Source organism: Selaginella moellendorffii, unplaced genomic scaffold, assembly GCF_000143415.4.
Source record: "Selaginella moellendorffii unplaced genomic scaffold, v1.0 SELMOscaffold_38, whole genome shotgun sequence".
NCBI lineage: Eukaryota > Viridiplantae > Streptophyta > Lycopodiopsida > Selaginellales > Selaginellaceae > Selaginella > Selaginella moellendorffii.
Window position 1 is genome coordinate 162,330 of NW_003314299.1, and position 17,877 is coordinate 180,206.

At 47.0% G+C, this 17,877-nt stretch overlaps 6 protein-coding genes across 7 annotated transcripts; 3 read left to right on the plus strand and 3 right to left on the minus strand.

Annotated features, from left to right (window-relative positions):
- The first annotated feature begins 1,548 nt into the window (after positions 1-1,548).
- Positions 1,549-3,382, plus strand: LOC112349392 (apolipoprotein N-acyltransferase-like). The gene is made up of 3 exons (XM_024683737.1): positions 1,549-2,751; positions 2,812-2,976; positions 3,039-3,382. The coding sequence occupies exons 1-3, from the start codon at positions 1,550-1,552 to the stop codon at positions 3,307-3,309; spliced, it is 1,638 nt and encodes a 545-aa protein (XP_024539505.1). The 5' UTR covers position 1,549; the 3' UTR covers positions 3,310-3,382.
- Positions 3,383-8,130: 4,748 nt separating this feature from the next.
- On the plus strand, positions 8,131-10,232 carry LOC112349393 (apolipoprotein N-acyltransferase-like). Its single transcript, XM_024683738.1, has 3 exons — positions 8,131-9,528; positions 9,589-9,753; positions 9,816-10,232. Exons 1-3 carry the CDS (start codon positions 8,327-8,329, stop codon positions 10,078-10,080), a joined length of 1,632 nt encoding a protein of 543 aa, XP_024539506.1. The 5' UTR covers positions 8,131-8,326; the 3' UTR covers positions 10,081-10,232.
- Positions 10,233-10,308: 76 nt separating this feature from the next.
- Positions 10,309-12,079, minus strand: LOC112349394 (pentatricopeptide repeat-containing protein At4g02750-like). The gene is made up of 2 exons (XM_024683739.1): positions 11,984-12,079; positions 10,309-11,923 (listed from the first exon to the last, which is right to left on the minus strand). Exon 2 carries the CDS (start codon positions 11,738-11,740, stop codon positions 10,316-10,318), a length of 1,425 nt encoding a protein of 474 aa, XP_024539507.1. The 5' UTR covers positions 11,741-11,923; positions 11,984-12,079; the 3' UTR covers positions 10,309-10,315.
- A 260-nt stretch (positions 12,080-12,339) lies between these two features.
- Positions 12,340-13,125, plus strand: LOC9658709 (protein IWS1 homolog 1). The gene has a single exon (XM_002978600.2). It carries the CDS (start codon positions 12,340-12,342, stop codon positions 13,123-13,125), a length of 786 nt encoding a protein of 261 aa, XP_002978646.2.
- An 85-nt stretch (positions 13,126-13,210) lies between these two features.
- On the minus strand, positions 13,211-15,958 carry LOC9653865 (phosphomethylpyrimidine synthase, chloroplastic). Of its 2 annotated transcripts, XR_002993369.1 has the most exons (5): positions 15,601-15,958; positions 15,384-15,511; positions 13,794-15,332; positions 13,679-13,743; positions 13,211-13,549 (listed from the first exon to the last, which is right to left on the minus strand). XR_002993369.1 is itself a non-coding variant. In XM_024683714.1 (4 exons), exons 1-3 carry the CDS (start codon positions 15,894-15,896, stop codon positions 13,828-13,830), a joined length of 1,929 nt encoding a protein of 642 aa, XP_024539482.1. In that variant the 5' UTR covers positions 15,897-15,958; the 3' UTR covers positions 13,567-13,743; positions 13,794-13,827. The 2 variants fall into 2 exon arrangements, 1 of the variants encoding a protein (XP_024539482.1); XM_024683714.1 differs by lacking the exon at positions 13,211-13,549 and having other exon boundaries at positions 13,567-13,743.
- Positions 15,959-15,990: 32 nt separating this feature from the next.
- Positions 15,991-17,844, minus strand: LOC9658710 (squamosa promoter-binding-like protein 2). The gene is made up of 3 exons (XM_002978715.2): positions 17,162-17,844; positions 16,813-16,946; positions 15,991-16,748 (listed from the first exon to the last, which is right to left on the minus strand). Exons 1-3 carry the CDS (start codon positions 17,743-17,745, stop codon positions 16,054-16,056), a joined length of 1,413 nt encoding a protein of 470 aa, XP_002978761.2. The 5' UTR covers positions 17,746-17,844; the 3' UTR covers positions 15,991-16,053.
- Positions 17,845-17,877: the final 33 nt, after the last annotated feature.

Genomic DNA, 17,877 nt, shown 5'->3' on the forward strand with positions numbered 1-17,877 from the left:
AAATTCACTTGCACCACTTAGAAAATGGTAAGAAGCTCTAAAACCCTTTGCCATATTTGAAATAAATTTTAGTCTGGAATAAAAATATTCTAAATTCAATCAAATCAAATATGCAAACACTTTATAGAGAGATTTTGAGTAGATTTATTAATAAAATTCACAAAAAATTAAAATGATCAAGGCATTATAATCTCAAACTTTCAAAAACCATGTTATTTATGGCATGAAGGAAATTGTTTATATATTATGATCCAAAAGTAAAAATTTATCATCTTTGTGATCAGCATGACAAAATCTATTAACCTAATATTAATATTGGATAATAAATAAAGAGCAAGAAAAGAAAAAATAACTGTCAATAAACATAATACTTTAATTTTATCATTAAAACTTTATAATAATATTAAAATTTCCCAAAGAAATAATTGTTACTAATTAAATAATAAATTAAATTTTTAGAATAAATGCATAAGGATATAGTTATATAACATAGGTTTTGACAATTTTTGCTATTAAACTGTATTATGCCTGTTCTCACCACCCAACTAAAAGCTCCAGTATCATTAACCTTATGTCCTTGCCTTTGACTTGTGTTAACCACGTATTAAAAACAAGTTAATGCCTAACAAATTTTGGTGTTAACAGAAAATGAGTTTTTTTTGTCTTCTTCACCCACTTCAATGTTTATATATGATAAAGAATGAGCTTCTTACATCTTACTTACCTGAGCATGTCCTCACTTACACTACGACAAAAAATACCTAATGTATTTGAATAAATCCTTCACTTCATCAAGGTCAAACAAGAGAAAAAACAAATAAAAAAAGTTAAAAAACCCTTGTGTACATTGGTCCTATTATTCAAGTAGAGTTTACCGCTTAGAGGACAATTCTCTTCCATACGAATTAAATAGCCTTATCAAATTGACCTTTTAAAAAGGGACAAAAAGGAAGTAGTCAATAAGGAGAAAGGATAATAAAACATTTTAAGTTAAGTCATAAAAATAGCCCATTTCTTTCACGACCTGAATTATCCTGAATTAGTATTTTCTAACATTCTCTGTTTTTAGAGAGAGATAGAGGAGCTTAGTTGACATCTGGTCTTGTGATTGGAGTGTACCTCTTAACTGGTATGGTTTAGGGGAACTTGCAAGTGACACAGTAATCCTAAAAGTTGGGAAAGGTCTAGCTGGTACAAGGGAGAGCAGTTGAGGTAGTTGCGTGTTGATGATAACCCAGAATCAAGCATTGGTGCAACACGAGGCATGCAATACATAAACAGTTTTAAGGATGAATGAATGAATATGTATGGGATGTGTGATCGCAAAACAAATGCCCACCCATCTCAAAGCATCTCGTTTTGCATTAATTGGAAGTAAATTTTACGCAAGAACTCGGCCTAGGAGGGGGGGCCCATTCTTGCTTAGCCGCCCACTCCACTACATGTTATCTTGGGCTCTACCCTTCGCTCTTTTGACCACGGAGTCAAGTTTAGTCAATCTCTTTAAAAGTTTTGGACACGTTTTGCCCTAATTCTCTGTGCTAGAGACATGACGAAGGCGCCGCTCCTCGCCATTCTCTCGGCCGCATGCACCTTCTTCTCCGGATTCCAAAACGTTGTCATTTGTTCTTGGCTCCAGCCATTTCTCCTCTTGCATTTCTTCCACAAGTCAGCGATTTCGCGCAATTCTTGCTCATGGCGCTCCGCGGCGCTCACAATCCTCCTGGCGCTCCTCCTCCAGACCACCGCCGCGAGCCTGGCGTTCCTGGCATTCTTCCCGGGAAAGGTGAGCCCGGACAGCTCCACGGCCAGCAGCGTGCCAATTGTGGGAATAATCTGGGCACTGGCGCTGTGGGTGTTTCTGCTCCTCCCATTTCTTGCAAGCATCGGCTACAGGAAGCGTTTTGATCGAGCAAGAACCTCCCAGCCGCTGGTATTCGCGTCGATCTGGACCACGGCGTGGTTCCTGTGGAACCGATTCGGCGGCGTCGGCGCCCTCCTCCATCCCGCCGTGTCGCAGGTAACAATCTTGCCCCTGGTGATGAGCGCGGGCGTGTGGGGGATGGACGGGATCGCATTCCTCATGGCGTGGTTCTCGGCGATTCTCCACGACAGGGCCGTCCTCGACGAGTCTCTTCCCAAGATGGAGAAAACCGACAAGAAGCGTGCTACGCAGCTGCATCGCGGCCACTCCCTGGCGTTTGGAGCCATTGCTCTCTCGATCTTGTTATACGGCAGCGCCAGGGTCTCCATTTTCTCGGGGGATTTCTTCCAGAAGGACATCGCCCTCACGATGAAGAAAACAGTGCCGGTTTCTTGCGTCCTGGGCAAGCTCCTCGTCTACGAGGACATGGATGTGATGCTCAACAGGACGAGCCAGCGCCTCCGAGCCGGCGATCGGTTGGTGCTCTGGTCCGAGGCTGCGGTGAAACTCCACCTCAAACAGGAGAGGGATTCTCTCCAATTCAAAGCCGGACAGATCGCTTCCCAGCATGACGCCTACGTGGGCATCACTTACGAGTACAAGGACGCGAGCACCGGAAGAGTCGGGAACTATTTCGACCTCGTTCTTCCCGATGGCTCCATTGGTTTTAGCTACAGGAAAGCCCACTTGGTTCCATTCGCGGAGTCGTATGTCACTCCGGGGGATCCCATTCTTCCCGCCATCGACACCGAGCTCGGCCGGATTGGAGGAGCGATTTGCTTCGACTTCGAGTTTCCAGACCTGATGCGCCAGGCCGGGGAAAAGAGGTAGAGCAAACTTTCAGTATGGTAGCCTAGAGTTCTAAGTGTTTGGTGGTGCTTTGGCAGGATTGATATCATGCTCCAACCAGCCGAGACTTGGGGAGCAACCGGCCCCCGGGTGAAAGAGGCCGATGCCTTCCGTGTCGTGGAGAACGGCTTTAGCTGGTTTCGATGCTCCACGGGAGGCGTTTCAGCCGTTGTCGATCCCTATCTCCAGACATTCGACCACAGGTGCGACAGTGTTAGATCAATGTTCGGCTGTGATATTCTTTTGGTTTCCTTTTGCTTGACAGGGAAGGTATCTCCGACTCGGTCTTCGCCATGGCGCTCCCAATACTTGGGAAGGCGTGGACGCTTTATCCGAGCTATGGCTGCCTTTTCGCGTGGCTAGTGGCTGCGCTCGCTGCGGTACACGTCTCCATGCTCTGCCTCCCTCTTGGAGCAGTGATGTACATCCTTGACAAGTCCCCGCCCGCCTTTGTGTTTTACATCACTGGCGACCGATCATTCAAGGAGTTTGCACACTTGCACAATATTTTGCCAAACCACACACCCCGATACTAAACTTAGTAAATACATATTGCATATAAATTTCATGATTATTACCACCTAAAATCATGGTTTTTTCATGAAAAAACTCCTCACTTCCTCTATAATTTTGTATAAGAAAAAAATCCACTTTCACTACTTGGAAAATGGTATGAAGTTCCAAAAACCTTTGCCACACTTAAATAAATTTTAGTGTGGCAAATAAATTATGAGAACTCATTCTAAATTCAATTAAATCAAATATATAAACACTTTATAGAGAGATTTTGAGTGGATTTATTAATATAGCTCAAAAAAATTTAAAATGATCAAGGCATTATAATCTAAAACTTTTTAAAAAAGTTTTATTTATGGCATGAAGGAAATTGTTTATATATTACAATCCAAAAGTAAAAATTTATCATCCTTGTAATCAAGGTGTAAAGCATGACAAAATCTATTAACCTAATATCAGTATTGAATAATAAATAAAGAGCAAGAAAAGAAAAAATAACTGTCAATAAAAAACAATACTTTACTTTTATCATCAAAACTTTATAATATACTTAAAATTTCCCAAAGAAATAATTGTTACTAATTAAATAATAAACAAAAATGTTTAAAATAAATGCATTTGGTCATACTTATCAGCGTTGTCAGTGTTTTTCAGATTGGTAAACTCCATTTCCTGGGTGGAGACCTTGGCATCGGCAACGTTGTGTTAATGCTTCTGTAATGGAAGGTCTAGACACCGAGATGCATCCAGGAAATGAGGAGTCGCATAAGTAACAGAAGGACCTTGTGCGAATAAGTCAGTGACCCCTCCATCTTTCTTCCGGGAGTATCATCAAGGGGTTCACTTGGCACCGGTTCATCCAGTGTTTACTTTCCAAACTCGTTTTTATAACAAGAGGTCTCTTATTATTTTCTTCATGTTGGTTGATATAGGTTTGAGTTTATCTTCTATTGCTTGACCTGTTGCCACACATTGCCGTCTACACTTGCATCATGCGGCAGAACCAGTTTTCATTCTTTATGGCAACAGTCGTACACATGCATGTGCATGGGATGAGGCAGACCTAGTTGTCCATGTGGGCGATCTTAAACTTGAGTTGCAGTCATTGCGGGTGGTGCTAAATCAAGCTTTTGACCTCATTTTTGGTATAGATTAGTTATAGTGCAATCATACCAAATGTAATTTTAAGGTTTCTCCCTGTTATCTCATACTTCTTTATGTTTCATCCATTCCTCCCACTTCCGTACCTTTTCGTCCCTTTACTTCTACCTTTGCTTCCATTACTTTTGTTCCCTTACTATTTTTTCCTATGTTTCTGTTTTGTTCTGCTTTTCCCATTTCCGATCCCTCTAACAATCTTTGTGTTGCAGCGGTTGACCAGCTCATGAAGGAGTATTCTAATCTCTTTAAATTTGACCTATCGTTCGGGGCCAAGATTGACATATGTCATCCAATTCCAACTAGGGATGCTCATCCAATCAAGGTTCCTATTCATTGTCAGTCACCCAAGGAGATCAAGATTTTATATGCAAACATCAAAGAGATGTTGGAAAAGGGTGTTATTCAGAAGTCGCGGAATCCTTAGGCATGTGAACCTCATCTTGTGACAAAGTCTAATGGGAGTATTTTTTTTTGCATCGACTATCGTCCGTTAAACAAAGTGACAATCCCATATGTGTACCCTTTCCTTCACACTGCTAATATCTTGGATTGTTTGGGGTGAAGTTGTTAGTTCACTAAGCTAAATCTTGCTTCTAAGTACTGGCAAGTACCGATGGCCAAAGAAAACATTCCTAAGACTGCTTTTTGTACACCATTTAGTTTGTACGAGTTCTTGCCATTTAGTTTAAACAATGCTCCAACAACTTTCCAGCAGATGATGGACGAAGTTCTTTGTGATATGCCAGAGGTGACTGTTGACTTCATTGATGATGTTTTGATCCACTCGAAGGGGAAATAGGAGGAGCATGTTCATGATGTTTGTAAAGTGTTGGATCAGCTATAGGATGTTGGTTTAAAGCTGAAGCGGTCGAAGTGTGTGTTTGGGTCTAAAGATATAATTTATCTTGGGTACTGTATTTTTCGTGAGGGTTTGCAAGTTGATCCTGTCAAACTTATAGCTGTTCTAAAATTCCTTACTCCGAAGTGTGTAAATGATGTGCAGCACTTCTTGGGCAAAGTGCAGTATCTCGATCGTTTTGTAGCACTGAGTGTTCCCTTCTTCTTCTTCCTCTCTTCCGTGAAGATCATCGCGTAAGTTCCCCTGTTTGCTTGCTCTAGAACAACGATTCTTCCATCATCTTTCTGATCGCACTGCACCATTGCGAGTGTTGCTGAAGTCATCAACGTCATCTTTCATCTAGTCTCCAGATTGTGAGCAAGCGTTTATGGATCTTAAAAAGCTATTAACAACTCCAGTTTTGGCATATTTTGACTACACTTGACCTTTATTTTGCACGTGGATGCTTCTGACATTGGTCTTGGAAGTGTGTTGATGCAAGAGAGCTCAAGTGTGCCTGGTCAGTGCCATCCTATTGCATATATAAACTATACATTACAACCAGCGGAGATAGACTATTCCATAATAGAGAAGGAGTGTTTAGTAGCAGTTTGGGGTTTCAAAAAACTTCATGCATATCTACATGGTTCTAGGACACTTGGCAAATAACTATTTCAATCTGAATGGTGAAAGTTCACATACTTCGCAATCATCTCTTTGAATGTCCAAATGAGCCGTTTCACCAAACTATCTGATTGTGGATGATAAGCACTCGTGAAAGTGTGGCATATCCCCAACTGAGACATCAAAACATAAAATGCCTCAGCCATAAATGCGGGACCATTATCCGAAAGAATCCACTCTGGACAAGAATGTTGGAACACCACTCGATTGAGGAGGAAGTATCCAACAACAGTTGCAAAGGTGCTAGCAAGAGCACTAATTTCCACCCAACGAGTCAAGTAGTCAAAAACAATAATAACATACTCATTTGTTAGCAGTGGACCATGGAAAAGGTCCCATAAGATCAAACACCACCAACTCAAATGGATGGAATACTGCAATGGACTATAATTGTCCTTTCGAGCTTTGTAGCATGGTCTAAAGCTTCAAAGCCCATTGAGCAGTATAACTAACCAGGTTCTTCCGCTTCAATAATGAAGTAATAGCAGCATGGTCACCTTCAAATCATAGGGGTGTAGAGTTCTATTGGTGCTTCACCATATAAAGCCTTATGTAGTTATAATCCAATATTACCAATGGAGCTGGGTTTACCTTTGCGATTGCCACGAGCTGCCAATGCTAGGTCATGGGATCAATATTTGATGAGCATTCTTTCACTTGTCCAAGTAGAGTCTACCGAACACTTAGGCTGTGTACAAGTGGGACAACAATAGTGTTACAACTCCCATCATCATCCACCTGTGGAGTGCAAAGTGGATGATTTGATGTTAGTCTATTTTCCCTATCTTACGGTATGTGGTTTATCTAAGAGGCTCCTTGCACAGTGGAAAGGACTATATCAGGTGTTGTGGCAAGTTGGACCACAAGTTTATGAGGTTCAACATGATGTCCAATAAGCCAATCGTCCAGTGATTATACATGTGCAACAGTTGAAACGCTTCATACAAAGGGATCATGAGTAGTTAGTACCACCTACAGATCCACTGATGCCTCCTCCTGACATTCCTCCAAATCCTAGCCCATTTACAAGAGAACTCTGATGGTCTTTCATTATTCCGAGAGGAAGGGATGATGTGAGGGCCAAGTGTATGGTTACGATGCCGTATACTAATATTAGCATAATGGGATTTTAGTAGCTGTTAGATTGATTTCAATCCAGACCACTTGCTCCTGTAAACAAGCTAGGGTTTTTGGGCTAATTGATATACACATTTTCTATATTCCCTTTTCACATTCCAAGCACTCACAATAGGTTTAGACAATTTTTATTAGGTACTAACTTAAACTATATTATGCCTATTTCTCATCACCTAACTAAAAACTCCATTGTGTTATTGTATCATTAACCTTATGTCCTTGCCTTTGACTTGTGTTGACATGTCTTTAACCATTTTTGTTGTTTAACAAAAAATGAGTTTTTTTTTCTTCTTCACCCACTTCAATGTTTTTCTACAATATATATTCAATATGATTACCTATGATAAAGAATCAGCTTCTTACAGCTGACATACCTAAGCATGTCCTCACCTGCACTACGACAAAAAACACTCAATGTATTTGAATAAATCCTTCACTTCATCAAGGTCAAACAAGAGAAAAACAAAAAAAAAATTTAAAAAATAACCCTGTGTACATTGGTCCTATTGTTCAAGTGGGAGTTTACTGCTCGGAGGATAATTCTCTTCCATACGAATTAAATAGCCTTATGCATCAGTTTATCAATTGACCTTTTAAAAAGGGACAAAAAGGAAGTAGATCTGATAAACCATCCATTTCTTTCACATGACCTGAATTAGATCCTGAATTAGTATTTTCTAACATTCTCTGTTTTTAGAGAAAGAGAGAGGAGCTTAGTTGACATCTGGTCTTCTGATTAACTGTCTTGTTTGGAATGTCCCTCTTAACTGGTATGGTTTAGGGGAATTTGCAAGTGGTTATGGAAACACAGTAGTCCTAAAAGTTGGGAAAGGTATTGAGAATCTAGCTGGTACAAGGGAGAGCAGTTGAGGTAGTTGCGTGTTGATGACAACCCCGAATCAACCATTGGTGCAACACGAGACACACAATACATAAACAGTTTTAAGGATGAATGAATGAATATGTGTGGGATGTGTGATCGCAAAACAAATGCCCACCCATCAAATGCCATCTCAAAGCATCTGGTTTTGCATTAATTGGAAGTAAATTTTACGCAAGAACTGGGCCTAGGAGGGGGGTGGATGCGGCCCCATTCTTGCTTAGCCGCCCACTCCACTAGAGCTCTACCCTTCGCTCTTTTGACCACAGTCAGAATCTCTTTAAAAGCTTTGGACACCGTTTTGCCCTAAATTCTGAAGATTCTTTCTGCCAGAGACATGACGAAGGCGTTGCACCTCGCCATTCTCTCGGCCGCATGCACCTTCTTCTCCGGATTCCAAAACGTTGCCATTTGTTCTTGGCTCCAGCCATTTCTCCTCTTGCATTTCTTCCTCAAGTCAGGGATTTCGCGCAATTCTTGCTCATGGCGCTCCGCGGCGCTCACAATCCTCCTGGCGCTCCTCCTCCAGACCATCGCCGCGAGCCTGGCGTTCCTGGCATTGTTCCCGGGAAAGGTGAGCCCGGACAGCTCCACGGCCAGCAGCGTGCCAATTGTGGGAATAATCTGGGCACTGGCGCTGTGGGTGTTTCTGCTCCTCCCATTTCTTGCAAGCATCGGCTACAGGAAGCGTTTTGATCGAGCAAAAACGTCCCAGCCGCTGGTATTCGCGTCGATCTGGACCACGGCGTGGTTCCTGTGGAATCGATTCGGCGGCGTCGGCGCCCTCCTCCATCCCGCCGTGTCGCAGGTGACAATCTTGCCTCTGGTGATGAGCGCCGGCGTGTGGGGGATGGATGGGATCGCATTCCTCATGGCGTGGTTCTCGGCGATTCTCCACGACAGGACCGTTCTCGACGAGTCTCTTCCCAAGATGGAGAAATCCGACAAGAAGCGTGCTACGCAGCTGCATCGCGGCCACTCCCTGGCGTTTGGAGCCATTGCCCTCTCGACCTTGTTCTACGGCAGCGCCAGGGTCTCGGTCTTCTCGGGCGATTTCTTCCAGAAGGACATCGCCCTCACGATGAAGAAAACAGTGCCGGTCTCTTGCGTCCTGGGCAAGCTCCTCGTCTACGAGGACATGGATGTGATGCTCAACCGGACGAACCAGCGCCTCCGAGCCGGCGATCGGTTGGTGCTCTGGTCCGAGGCTGCGGTGAAACTCCACCTCAAACAGGAGAGGGATTCTCTCCAATTCAAAGCCGGACAGATCGCTTCCCAGCATGGCGCCTACGTTGGCATCACTTACGAGTACAACGACGCGAGCACTGGAAGAGTCGGGAACTATTTCGACCTCGTTCTTCCCGATGGCTCCATTGGTTTTAGCTACAGGAAAGCCCACTTGGTTCCATTCGCGGAGTCGTATGTCACTCCGGGGGATCCCATTCTTCCCGCCATCGACACCGAGCTCGGCCGGATTGGAGGAGCGATTTGCTTCGACTTCGAGTTTCCAGACCTGATGCGCCAGGCCGGGGAAAAGAGGTAGAGCAAACTTTCAGTATGGTAGCCTAGAGTTCTAAGTGTTTGGTGGTGCTTTGGCAGGATTGATATCATGCTCCAACCAGCCGAGACTTGGGGAGCAACCGGCCCCCGGGTGAAAGAGGCCGATGCCTTCCGTGTCGTGGAGAACGGCTTTAGCTGGTTTCGATGCTCCACGGGAGGCGTTTCAGCCGTTGTCGATCCCTATCTCCAGACATTCGACCACAGGTGCGACAGTGTTAGATCAATGTTCGGCTGTGATATTCTTTTGGTTTCCTTTTGCTTGACAGGGAAGGTATCTCCGACTCGGTCTTTGCCATGGCGCTCCCAATACTTGGGAAGGCGTGGACGCTTTATCCGAGCTATGGCTGCCTTTTCGCGTGGCTAGTGGCTGCGCTCGCTGCGGTACACGTCTCCATGCTCTGCCTCCCTCTTGGAGCAGTGATGTACATCCTTGACAAGTCCCCGCCCGCCTTTGTGTTTTACATCACTGGCGACCGATCATTCAAGGAGTTTGAGAAGTCGGAGCTAAGTTGCGTGCTGCTGGCGGAGTGATAGCGATCGCTATCCATCGTGCACACGCTGCCGACGGTAATACTCGCTTGTCAAGTGTGACTTAAGATTCCTGTGACGCAGGCAGTGGAGCCCAATGTGTGGGCCAATGTATATAAAGCACCGGTAATACGATGGACCGACACATTAGAGGACTCCTTGCATTGAGTAGAGCTTCAATCACTCCTTAGGTGGCAGCGCAAAGAATCTACACTTTTTTGGATGTAGCGGCGCAACTTTAGGCCAGATCTTTGGAGGGATTCAAGGCCCCAGAGAGCAACACGTAGGCGTTGGATCGCGTCGGCTGGAGCGTCACGGAATGCTGCGCTGCCAAGCGCGCTGGCTCGTTGCTGGCGTGAACTGAACTCGCTGACAAAAGCGTCATCCATGCTGTGGATTCGGGGCGGAATGGCATGTTGGAGACGAGCTCCTGGGCTTGCTTGAGCTCGCCGGAGCGACCCAAAACATCGATCAGGCAGTGGTAGTGCTCGGGCAGCGGGGGGATTTCCCAGTCCCTGGTCATGGTCGAGAAGTATTTCTTCCCTCGGTCCAGGAGCCCCACTCGGCTGCACGCCGCCAAGACGCTCACGAAGCTCAGGGCGTTGGGTTTGATGCCTTCCATCTCCATCGCTCCGAAGAGCTCGAGAGTTTCGTGCCAGTAGCCATTCTGGGTGTTGCCTTGGAGCATTGTGTTCCAGGTGACTACGTCCTTCTCGGGTATGGAATCGAAGAGAAGCTTTGCTTCTTCCATCCGGCAAATGTGAGCAAAGGCTTGGAGTGCTGACGTCCACGAAAGGTGGTCTCGCACTGGCATGGATTCGAACAAGGTCAGGGCTTGTTCCAAATGCCCGTTTTGGGCATATGCCGAAAGCATAGCGTTCCACAAGATAAGATCCGCATAGGGCATGCTGTTAAACACTTCTCTAGCTTCTGAAATACTGCCACTATTTGTAAGAATTTCTATCATTACTGTGCTTGCAATGACGTCCTTTTCTGGCATTCTATGGAAGATTACCTTTGCTTCGTTGCAATGCCCGGATTTGCCATAAGCAGCTATCATCGCCGTCCAGCAAGTTATGCCGTCGTCCGGCAATCTATCAAACATAGATCGCGCCTCTTCTAGTTTTCCATGCGATGCGTATGCAGCGATCATACAGTTCCATAGAACGCTGCTGTGTTCTGGAATACCGTTGAAGAGTGAACTTGCCGTGTCAAGATGCCCGTTTTGAGCATATGCTGTAACCATGGCATTCCAGGAAACTATGTGTTTTTCAGGCATAGAATCAAACACTTTCCTAGCCATCGTAATATTTCCTGCTTGTGAGTATGCTGTGACCATTGTGGTCCATGAAATGACGTCTCTCTGTGGCATTTTTTCGAACAGACAGCACGCTTCCTCTAGGTGCCCATTTGAGGCAAATGCTGAGATCATTATATTCCATGAGAAAATGTTGGGATAGAGTATGGCGTCAAACACTCTTTTTGCATCTTGGGCGCTGCCGCACTTTCCATACATCTCGATCAGAAGGTTCGCAAGGTATCTGTCTGATTGATGTTGCTCAGATCCCAGGATCTGAGAGTGGACCTCCTTTGCGCGGGATAAATCGCTGAAACCTCCAACGGATCTGATAAACTGTACGTAGAAGCTGCGTTGTAGACACATAGAATGTATGAAATACAATATCGAAAATGGTCACCAGTCTTCACATTTACTACAAGGCATAAAGTGGATATTGCAAAACGTAATCATAATTATTATTAAAACTAGAAAGTGCCCAGCAAATGCCAAGGTTTGCAAAAGTATTCCATCAGCTCCCAAGATTTCTTGCCCATACCCAGCGTGTATCTGCCATGCACAGGGTGCAGATCATCAGTTTATTCGAAGAAATGCCACGCGTTGCAGTACAGCTTCAGCTGAGAGGCTGGCGTTTTAAAGAACACATGAATCATAGCTCCGTACATGCAAAAGAAAAAAAATGAAATAAAAACTGCAAAGCTTACTTCCCAGCAAAGACGTATTGATCACCATAACAGTTCAGCCTTTGCGAATATCCGGGGTTGTGCGGCAAGCCATGCTCCACCTTTTACTTTTCAAATGGCATTAACAGAATCGTTAGCTCACATTTTACATGCTCTGAATATGCTCCTGAGAAAAAGAATGCCCAGATAATTATGCGTTCTTTTACATTGGTCCCTTTTTGCCAGAATTGTATATAAAGGGTTTCAGACCCTGAAAATTTCGTCCAAGTCTAGCTCGAAGCCATGGCGGAGGTGGCGAAGTTCGTAGAGCAAGTGATTATCAAGCTGGCTAATGCTGCTGAGGAGGACATGGAGCTTAACAGACAATCCAAGCCGGCCACCAGCAAGCTGAAAATGCTCGAAATTTTCGTTGGAGTGGCTGAGAAGCGATTCTACCACGCCCACTTGTTTGATAAGGGTGTTTTGATGCTTCTCGCTGCTTGGCTCAAGCCGCTTCCAGATGGGTCACTGCCCCATGCCATGATTCGCAGCACAATCTTCACAATCTTGCTTGAGAAGATGCCGATCGATTTGGATGATGAGACGAGAAAGAAGCAACTTGCATGGAGCGGGCTGGGCATGGTAGTGAGGTATTATCTAGAGCACAAGGAAGAGACGCAGGAGAATAAATTGCTGGCCAAGAGGCTGATTGAGAAATGGAGTCGCGTGATCTTCGACACAGGAATTTGCCGGAGCAAGGTCGTCCACGATGAAACAACTGGTGAGGTTTCTTCTCCATCAAAAAAGCGACCGGCAACAGCGATTGTAGAAGAAAATTTGGATCTCGGGGAGAAGCCATCTCCAAAAAAGAGAAGAATTCCACCAATCATAGCTCCCCAGCCCATGACCATGAATTTCTCGATTCGTCCAGAGTCTAAGTTTGGTGGAGAAGCGATTAGAGAGAGTATAATGCAACGTGAAGCAATGGAATCGAAGAGGGCGAGGCTAAACAAGTCCATGAAGCGACTACACGATGCCAACAAGAGAAGGCCCAGAGTCATGGGGGGCCGAGGTGTCCTCCTAATGTAAGAGATGTTCTTTGCTTGAGAGATCGAGCTAAGACTTAGAAACTATGAGAATGTAAAAGGTGCCAATCTTACAATGGTTACACCGATTTTTGCGCATGGAAAATAATCATATTCATTGTTTTACAGCCTTGGAATTTTCTTGCCGTACAATATTTAGTGACCGAACTAGTTAGAAAGAACATAATACGAAGAATAAAAACGCTGCAACTAGAAAGAATCCAAGAAAAACCAAGATCTCGACGGATGGAACCACATACCTTGGGACAATCGAAGCGATCATCGTCTCGCTCGGAACAAAACCTTGATCCTCGCGCGCGCGATCTACACCTGCAAAACAGCACAAGCAGCACGCTCCCTACGCAGGTATTAACCTGTTCAGGTGCAAAGGGACTCTCTCAGCCTGTCCCTGAGACGGACAAGCACCCCTGGTGCTACCACTGTCAGCAATGCAAAATAGCGAACCTTCAAACTTATAGAGCAAAAACGAAAGAGAAATCTAGCTACACAGGCGAGAGCACCACCATTTATTCCCTACAAACCAAACCAAACTCTACCTTCAAACTTGACCGTCATCTTCTCCAGATCCAAATCCTGTCGCTCCTTTCCTTGGCGAGGTCACCTACAAAGACAAAACTTTCAAGCAACTGAAGAAAAGAAAGAAAAGCTTACCTTGTGAGACAAGATGATCTTTGGTCCATCGCTCTTAAGCAACTGGTTCTTTGCTTTCCTCCGGTAAATAGATCTCCCCGCCGGACTCTCCCCACTGCTCGCCGGTGATGGTCTTCTTCGCAGCTGAAAACTCCTGGCTCATCTTAGCCATGCCCTCTTTCATCGCGTCCTCCATATTGGTGTAGCCATGCTCCTCAGCATACTTCCTCACGTCCTCCGTGATCTTCATGGAGCAAAACTTTGGACCACACATCGAGCAAAAGTGCGCGACTTTTGCTCCTTCGCTCGGCAGCGTCTCGTCGTGAAACGCCATCGCTGTCATGGGGTCCAACGACAGTGCAAACTGGTCCCTCCACCGGAACTGGAATCTCGCCGTGCTCAGCGCGTCGTCCCAAGCCTGAGCAAAAGGATGCTGTTTCGCAAGGTCCGCAGCGTGAGCAGCGATCTTGTAAGTTATCACCCCTTGCTTCACGTCGTCCCTGTTCGGCAGCCCGAGATGTTCCTTCGGCGTCACGTAGCACAGCAGCGCAGTCCCGAGAGCTCCAATGGTGGCGGCTCCAATGCCCGAAGTTATGTGATCGTATCCAGGGGCGATATCGGTCGTCAAGGGCCCCAGCGTGTAAAACGGTGCCTCGTTACACCAGTCGAGCTGCTTCTCCATGTTTTCTGGGATCTTGTGGAGTGGTACGTGGCCGGGGCCTTCGTTCATCACCTGGACATCCTTCTCCCAGGCCCGGCGAGTGAGCTCGCCTTGGACAGCCAGCTCCGAGAATTGCGACTGATCGTTCGCGTCGTGGATCGAGCCGGGTCGCAGGCCATCGCCGATGGAGAGCGAGATATCATACTGGTTGCAAATGTCGAGGATATCGTCCCAGTGCTCGTACGCAAAGTTCTCCTTGTGATGCGTCAGGCACCACTTCGCATGAATGGAGCCACCCCTGGAAACTATTCCCGTCACCCGGTTTGCTGTGAGTGGGATGAACCGCAGCAGCACACCAGCATGGATCGTGAAGTAGTCCACACCCTGCTCGGCCTGTTCCATGAGAGTTTCTCGAAACACCTCCCACGTCAAGTTCTCGGCGATGCCGTCAACTTTCTCGAGCGCTTGATAGATGGGAACAGTCCCGACCGGCACCGAAGCGTTCCTTAGAATCCACTCTCTCGTCTCGTGGATATGGCGGCCTGTGGACAGATCCATGATCGTGTCAGCTCCCCATCGAGTCGCCCACTGTAACTTCTGGACTTCCTCCTCGATCGAGCTCGTCACAGCCGAGTTGCCGATGTTTGCGTTAACTTTGACGAGGAAGTTCCTCCCGATGATCATCGGCTCCAGCTCCGTGTGCTTCTTGTTGGAGGGAATGATCGCCCGGCCTCGAGCAACCTCCGAGCGGATGAACTCGGGTTCCATGCTCTCTCTGGTCGCGCAGTAGAGCATCTCCTCAGTGATGACTCCCTTCTTTGCGTAGAACATTTGCGTCATCCTTGGCTGGGACTTTGCCTCGCGTCTCTCGATCCAAGCTTTCCTGAGTTTCGGGATTCCTGCGCAAAGGCATGCATGAGAGAAAAAAAAAGAATGGATCGACAGCATACCATTTCGCGGATCGATGTTTTGAGGTCCAGTGGTATCATAGAGATCAAACGGCGGGTGTCCACCGGATAGATGCACGCGACGAAAGGGAACCTTGAGCGTAGATCCTGTTTCTTCATGCACAACGTCTCTAAGAAATGCAAAGAAAGAGACCAATCGATCAATCGTAGAGAAAGAAACCAATCGATCAATCGATAAAAAAAGAAGAAGATTTCTTACGTGGTTTCTTTGGTGCAATTTGGGAAGCACTCCTCGAACGATGGCAGTGGCATGAACTTTGGGGCTGAGGGATCCTCCGTGGGACGCGTCCTGGCCGAGAGCAATCCCTTCGAGTGCCCATTCGATGCCCCGGTTGCGGCCGCGGGGACGGCATTCACCGCCTTAATCACGAGAGTTCTCACCTTCTTGGCCTTGGTCGACCCCAGGAGCCGCGCCACGGCGCCTTGATTGGATCCAATCGCCGCATCGCTGTGGGAGATGGAAGAGAGGGCGCAGCTCGACGCCATAGTGGCCATCGATCGAGCTCGAAATATCCCAAAATGCCAAAGTTCCCTCTCTCTTTAATTGGAGGGAGAAATATCTATGCCAACCTTTGCTCGTACACATTTCTTTGACCGTACACATCAAGTTATATATAAGCGCTTATTTTCAAATGGAATGATCGTTCCTTCTTCAAAACCTGTTCATGCCGAGCGAAGAAAAACTTTGCTGCTGCTGTTGCTGTTGCTGCTGTTGCTGCTGCTGCTGCTTGGAGGAATTGCCGCTGCTCGGCATCCCAACTGCGTCGTGCGATTGGAAGCTCTGATGGTGCCGGTGATGGTGGTGGTGAACTTGATGAGCCGCTTGATGAGGCTGCTGCTGTTGATGAGCTTGGGCTTTCGGCGATGGAGACCCTCCATCGCTGGCAGCAGAGGTTAGAATGTATTGAGTGTTCTGAGTACCGATAGCTGTCGAGGCGGATGATCCGGCCGAGAGTTCGTAGCTTGTTGGAGACTTTGTCCATGCGTCTGATGACAGAAGAGAGAGAGCACGGCCTGAGTCGAGCACGGGGCTTAGTCCTCCGCCGCCTCCCCCTCCACCCCCGCCCGAGGAGGAGGAGAGCGAGAGTTTGGCCATGCTGCTGTTTGACGCCGTGATGGCTGCTGCTGTTGTCGACGACGACGAGGAGATCGTCGGGAGGCCGGTTGGTCTCTTGGAGTTTTGGAGCAGCAGCAGCAGCTTCTCCGGGGAGAGGTTCTCCACAAGCTGTTTGCTGAGGAACTGGTCGCGGCCGAGGCGTCCCCAGGCGCCGGCGCCGTAGCCGAGAGCGTGATCGCTGTGACTGTCGACGATGATCGAGGAGCCGACGCCGAGCCTTTGGTAGGCAGCTGGCCAAAGGAGAAAAAGCAACGTCAGCCGAGATAAAAGCAGCGAAGTTTATATGAACTTCACCTTGGAAGCTAGCGTTTCCCATGTTGTAAGCAGCTAGAGCGTCGGGCTGTGGCTTCCTCCGCCGCTCGTTATGCCCCTGCAGACGTCTCCGGCAGCTCCGTTTCCCCTCGTCAAACTCGGGCAGCAAGTGGAACCTGTGAGAGCAAGACCAGAGTGTGTGAGCCAACTAATGATTGTAAGGAAAGAACCAGCAAAGAATTCGTTCAAGCAAGAGAGAAAAGAATAAGAAACGAGAAAAATCGCTCTCCTGGCACACAAAGCTTGCAAGCAAGATCGAAGAAAAAAAGAGAAAAACTTAAGTATGGAGTGATGGAAAAATCTCTCCTGACACTTCCACTCACGCACTGACCTGCTGCATTGCTGACAGAATCTTTGCTCCTGGCCATTGACAGTGTTCTTGGGAGTCTTGGAGTGGACTTCGCAAACTTTGTGGCGGCGGTGGTAGTCCTTGGAGCCGGAGAGATCCGCCTGGCAGCCCTCGACTTGGCACTTGGGAGTGACGCTGGTTTGCGAGCAGCCCCGCCCCTTTTTGGCCGGAGGAGTCGAGGATGGAGGAGGCGTTCCGGCCGCCGCTGGCGCTGGCGAGGCCTTTTGCTCCTCGTAGGTCCTCTTGCCGAGCTTCAAGGCCATGGGAGACGAGGAATTCGCCGCTTCTTTCGTGTCCTCGTCCATCTCCTCCCAAGATCGCGCCTGCGCTCCGCCCGGCGAGGATTTGCCGGGGCTGTAGCCGCTGATGCCGCTGCTGCAAAACCCTAACTCCTCCCCAGGATTTCTCGGCGCCTTGACGGATTTCCACTCCCAGGGCTGCTGCTGCTGCTGCTGCATCTTACCTCGATCCGCGTCGCCGCTGGCCGGGGATTTCGATGCTCCTGCGCTGGTCTTGGACGGGGAGAGCGCTGCGGGAGAATAGGAGGGAGAAGAGGACGACGCCATTCCTTTCTCTTTCTTTTTTCTTCTTTTCTCTTCTCTGGTTGGTTTTTGTTTTCTCTCCCCTGTTGTTGGTGTGTGTACACTGAAATTTTAAATGGCGAATATTGTATTAAATACAGGTAAGAAATTGGCAGC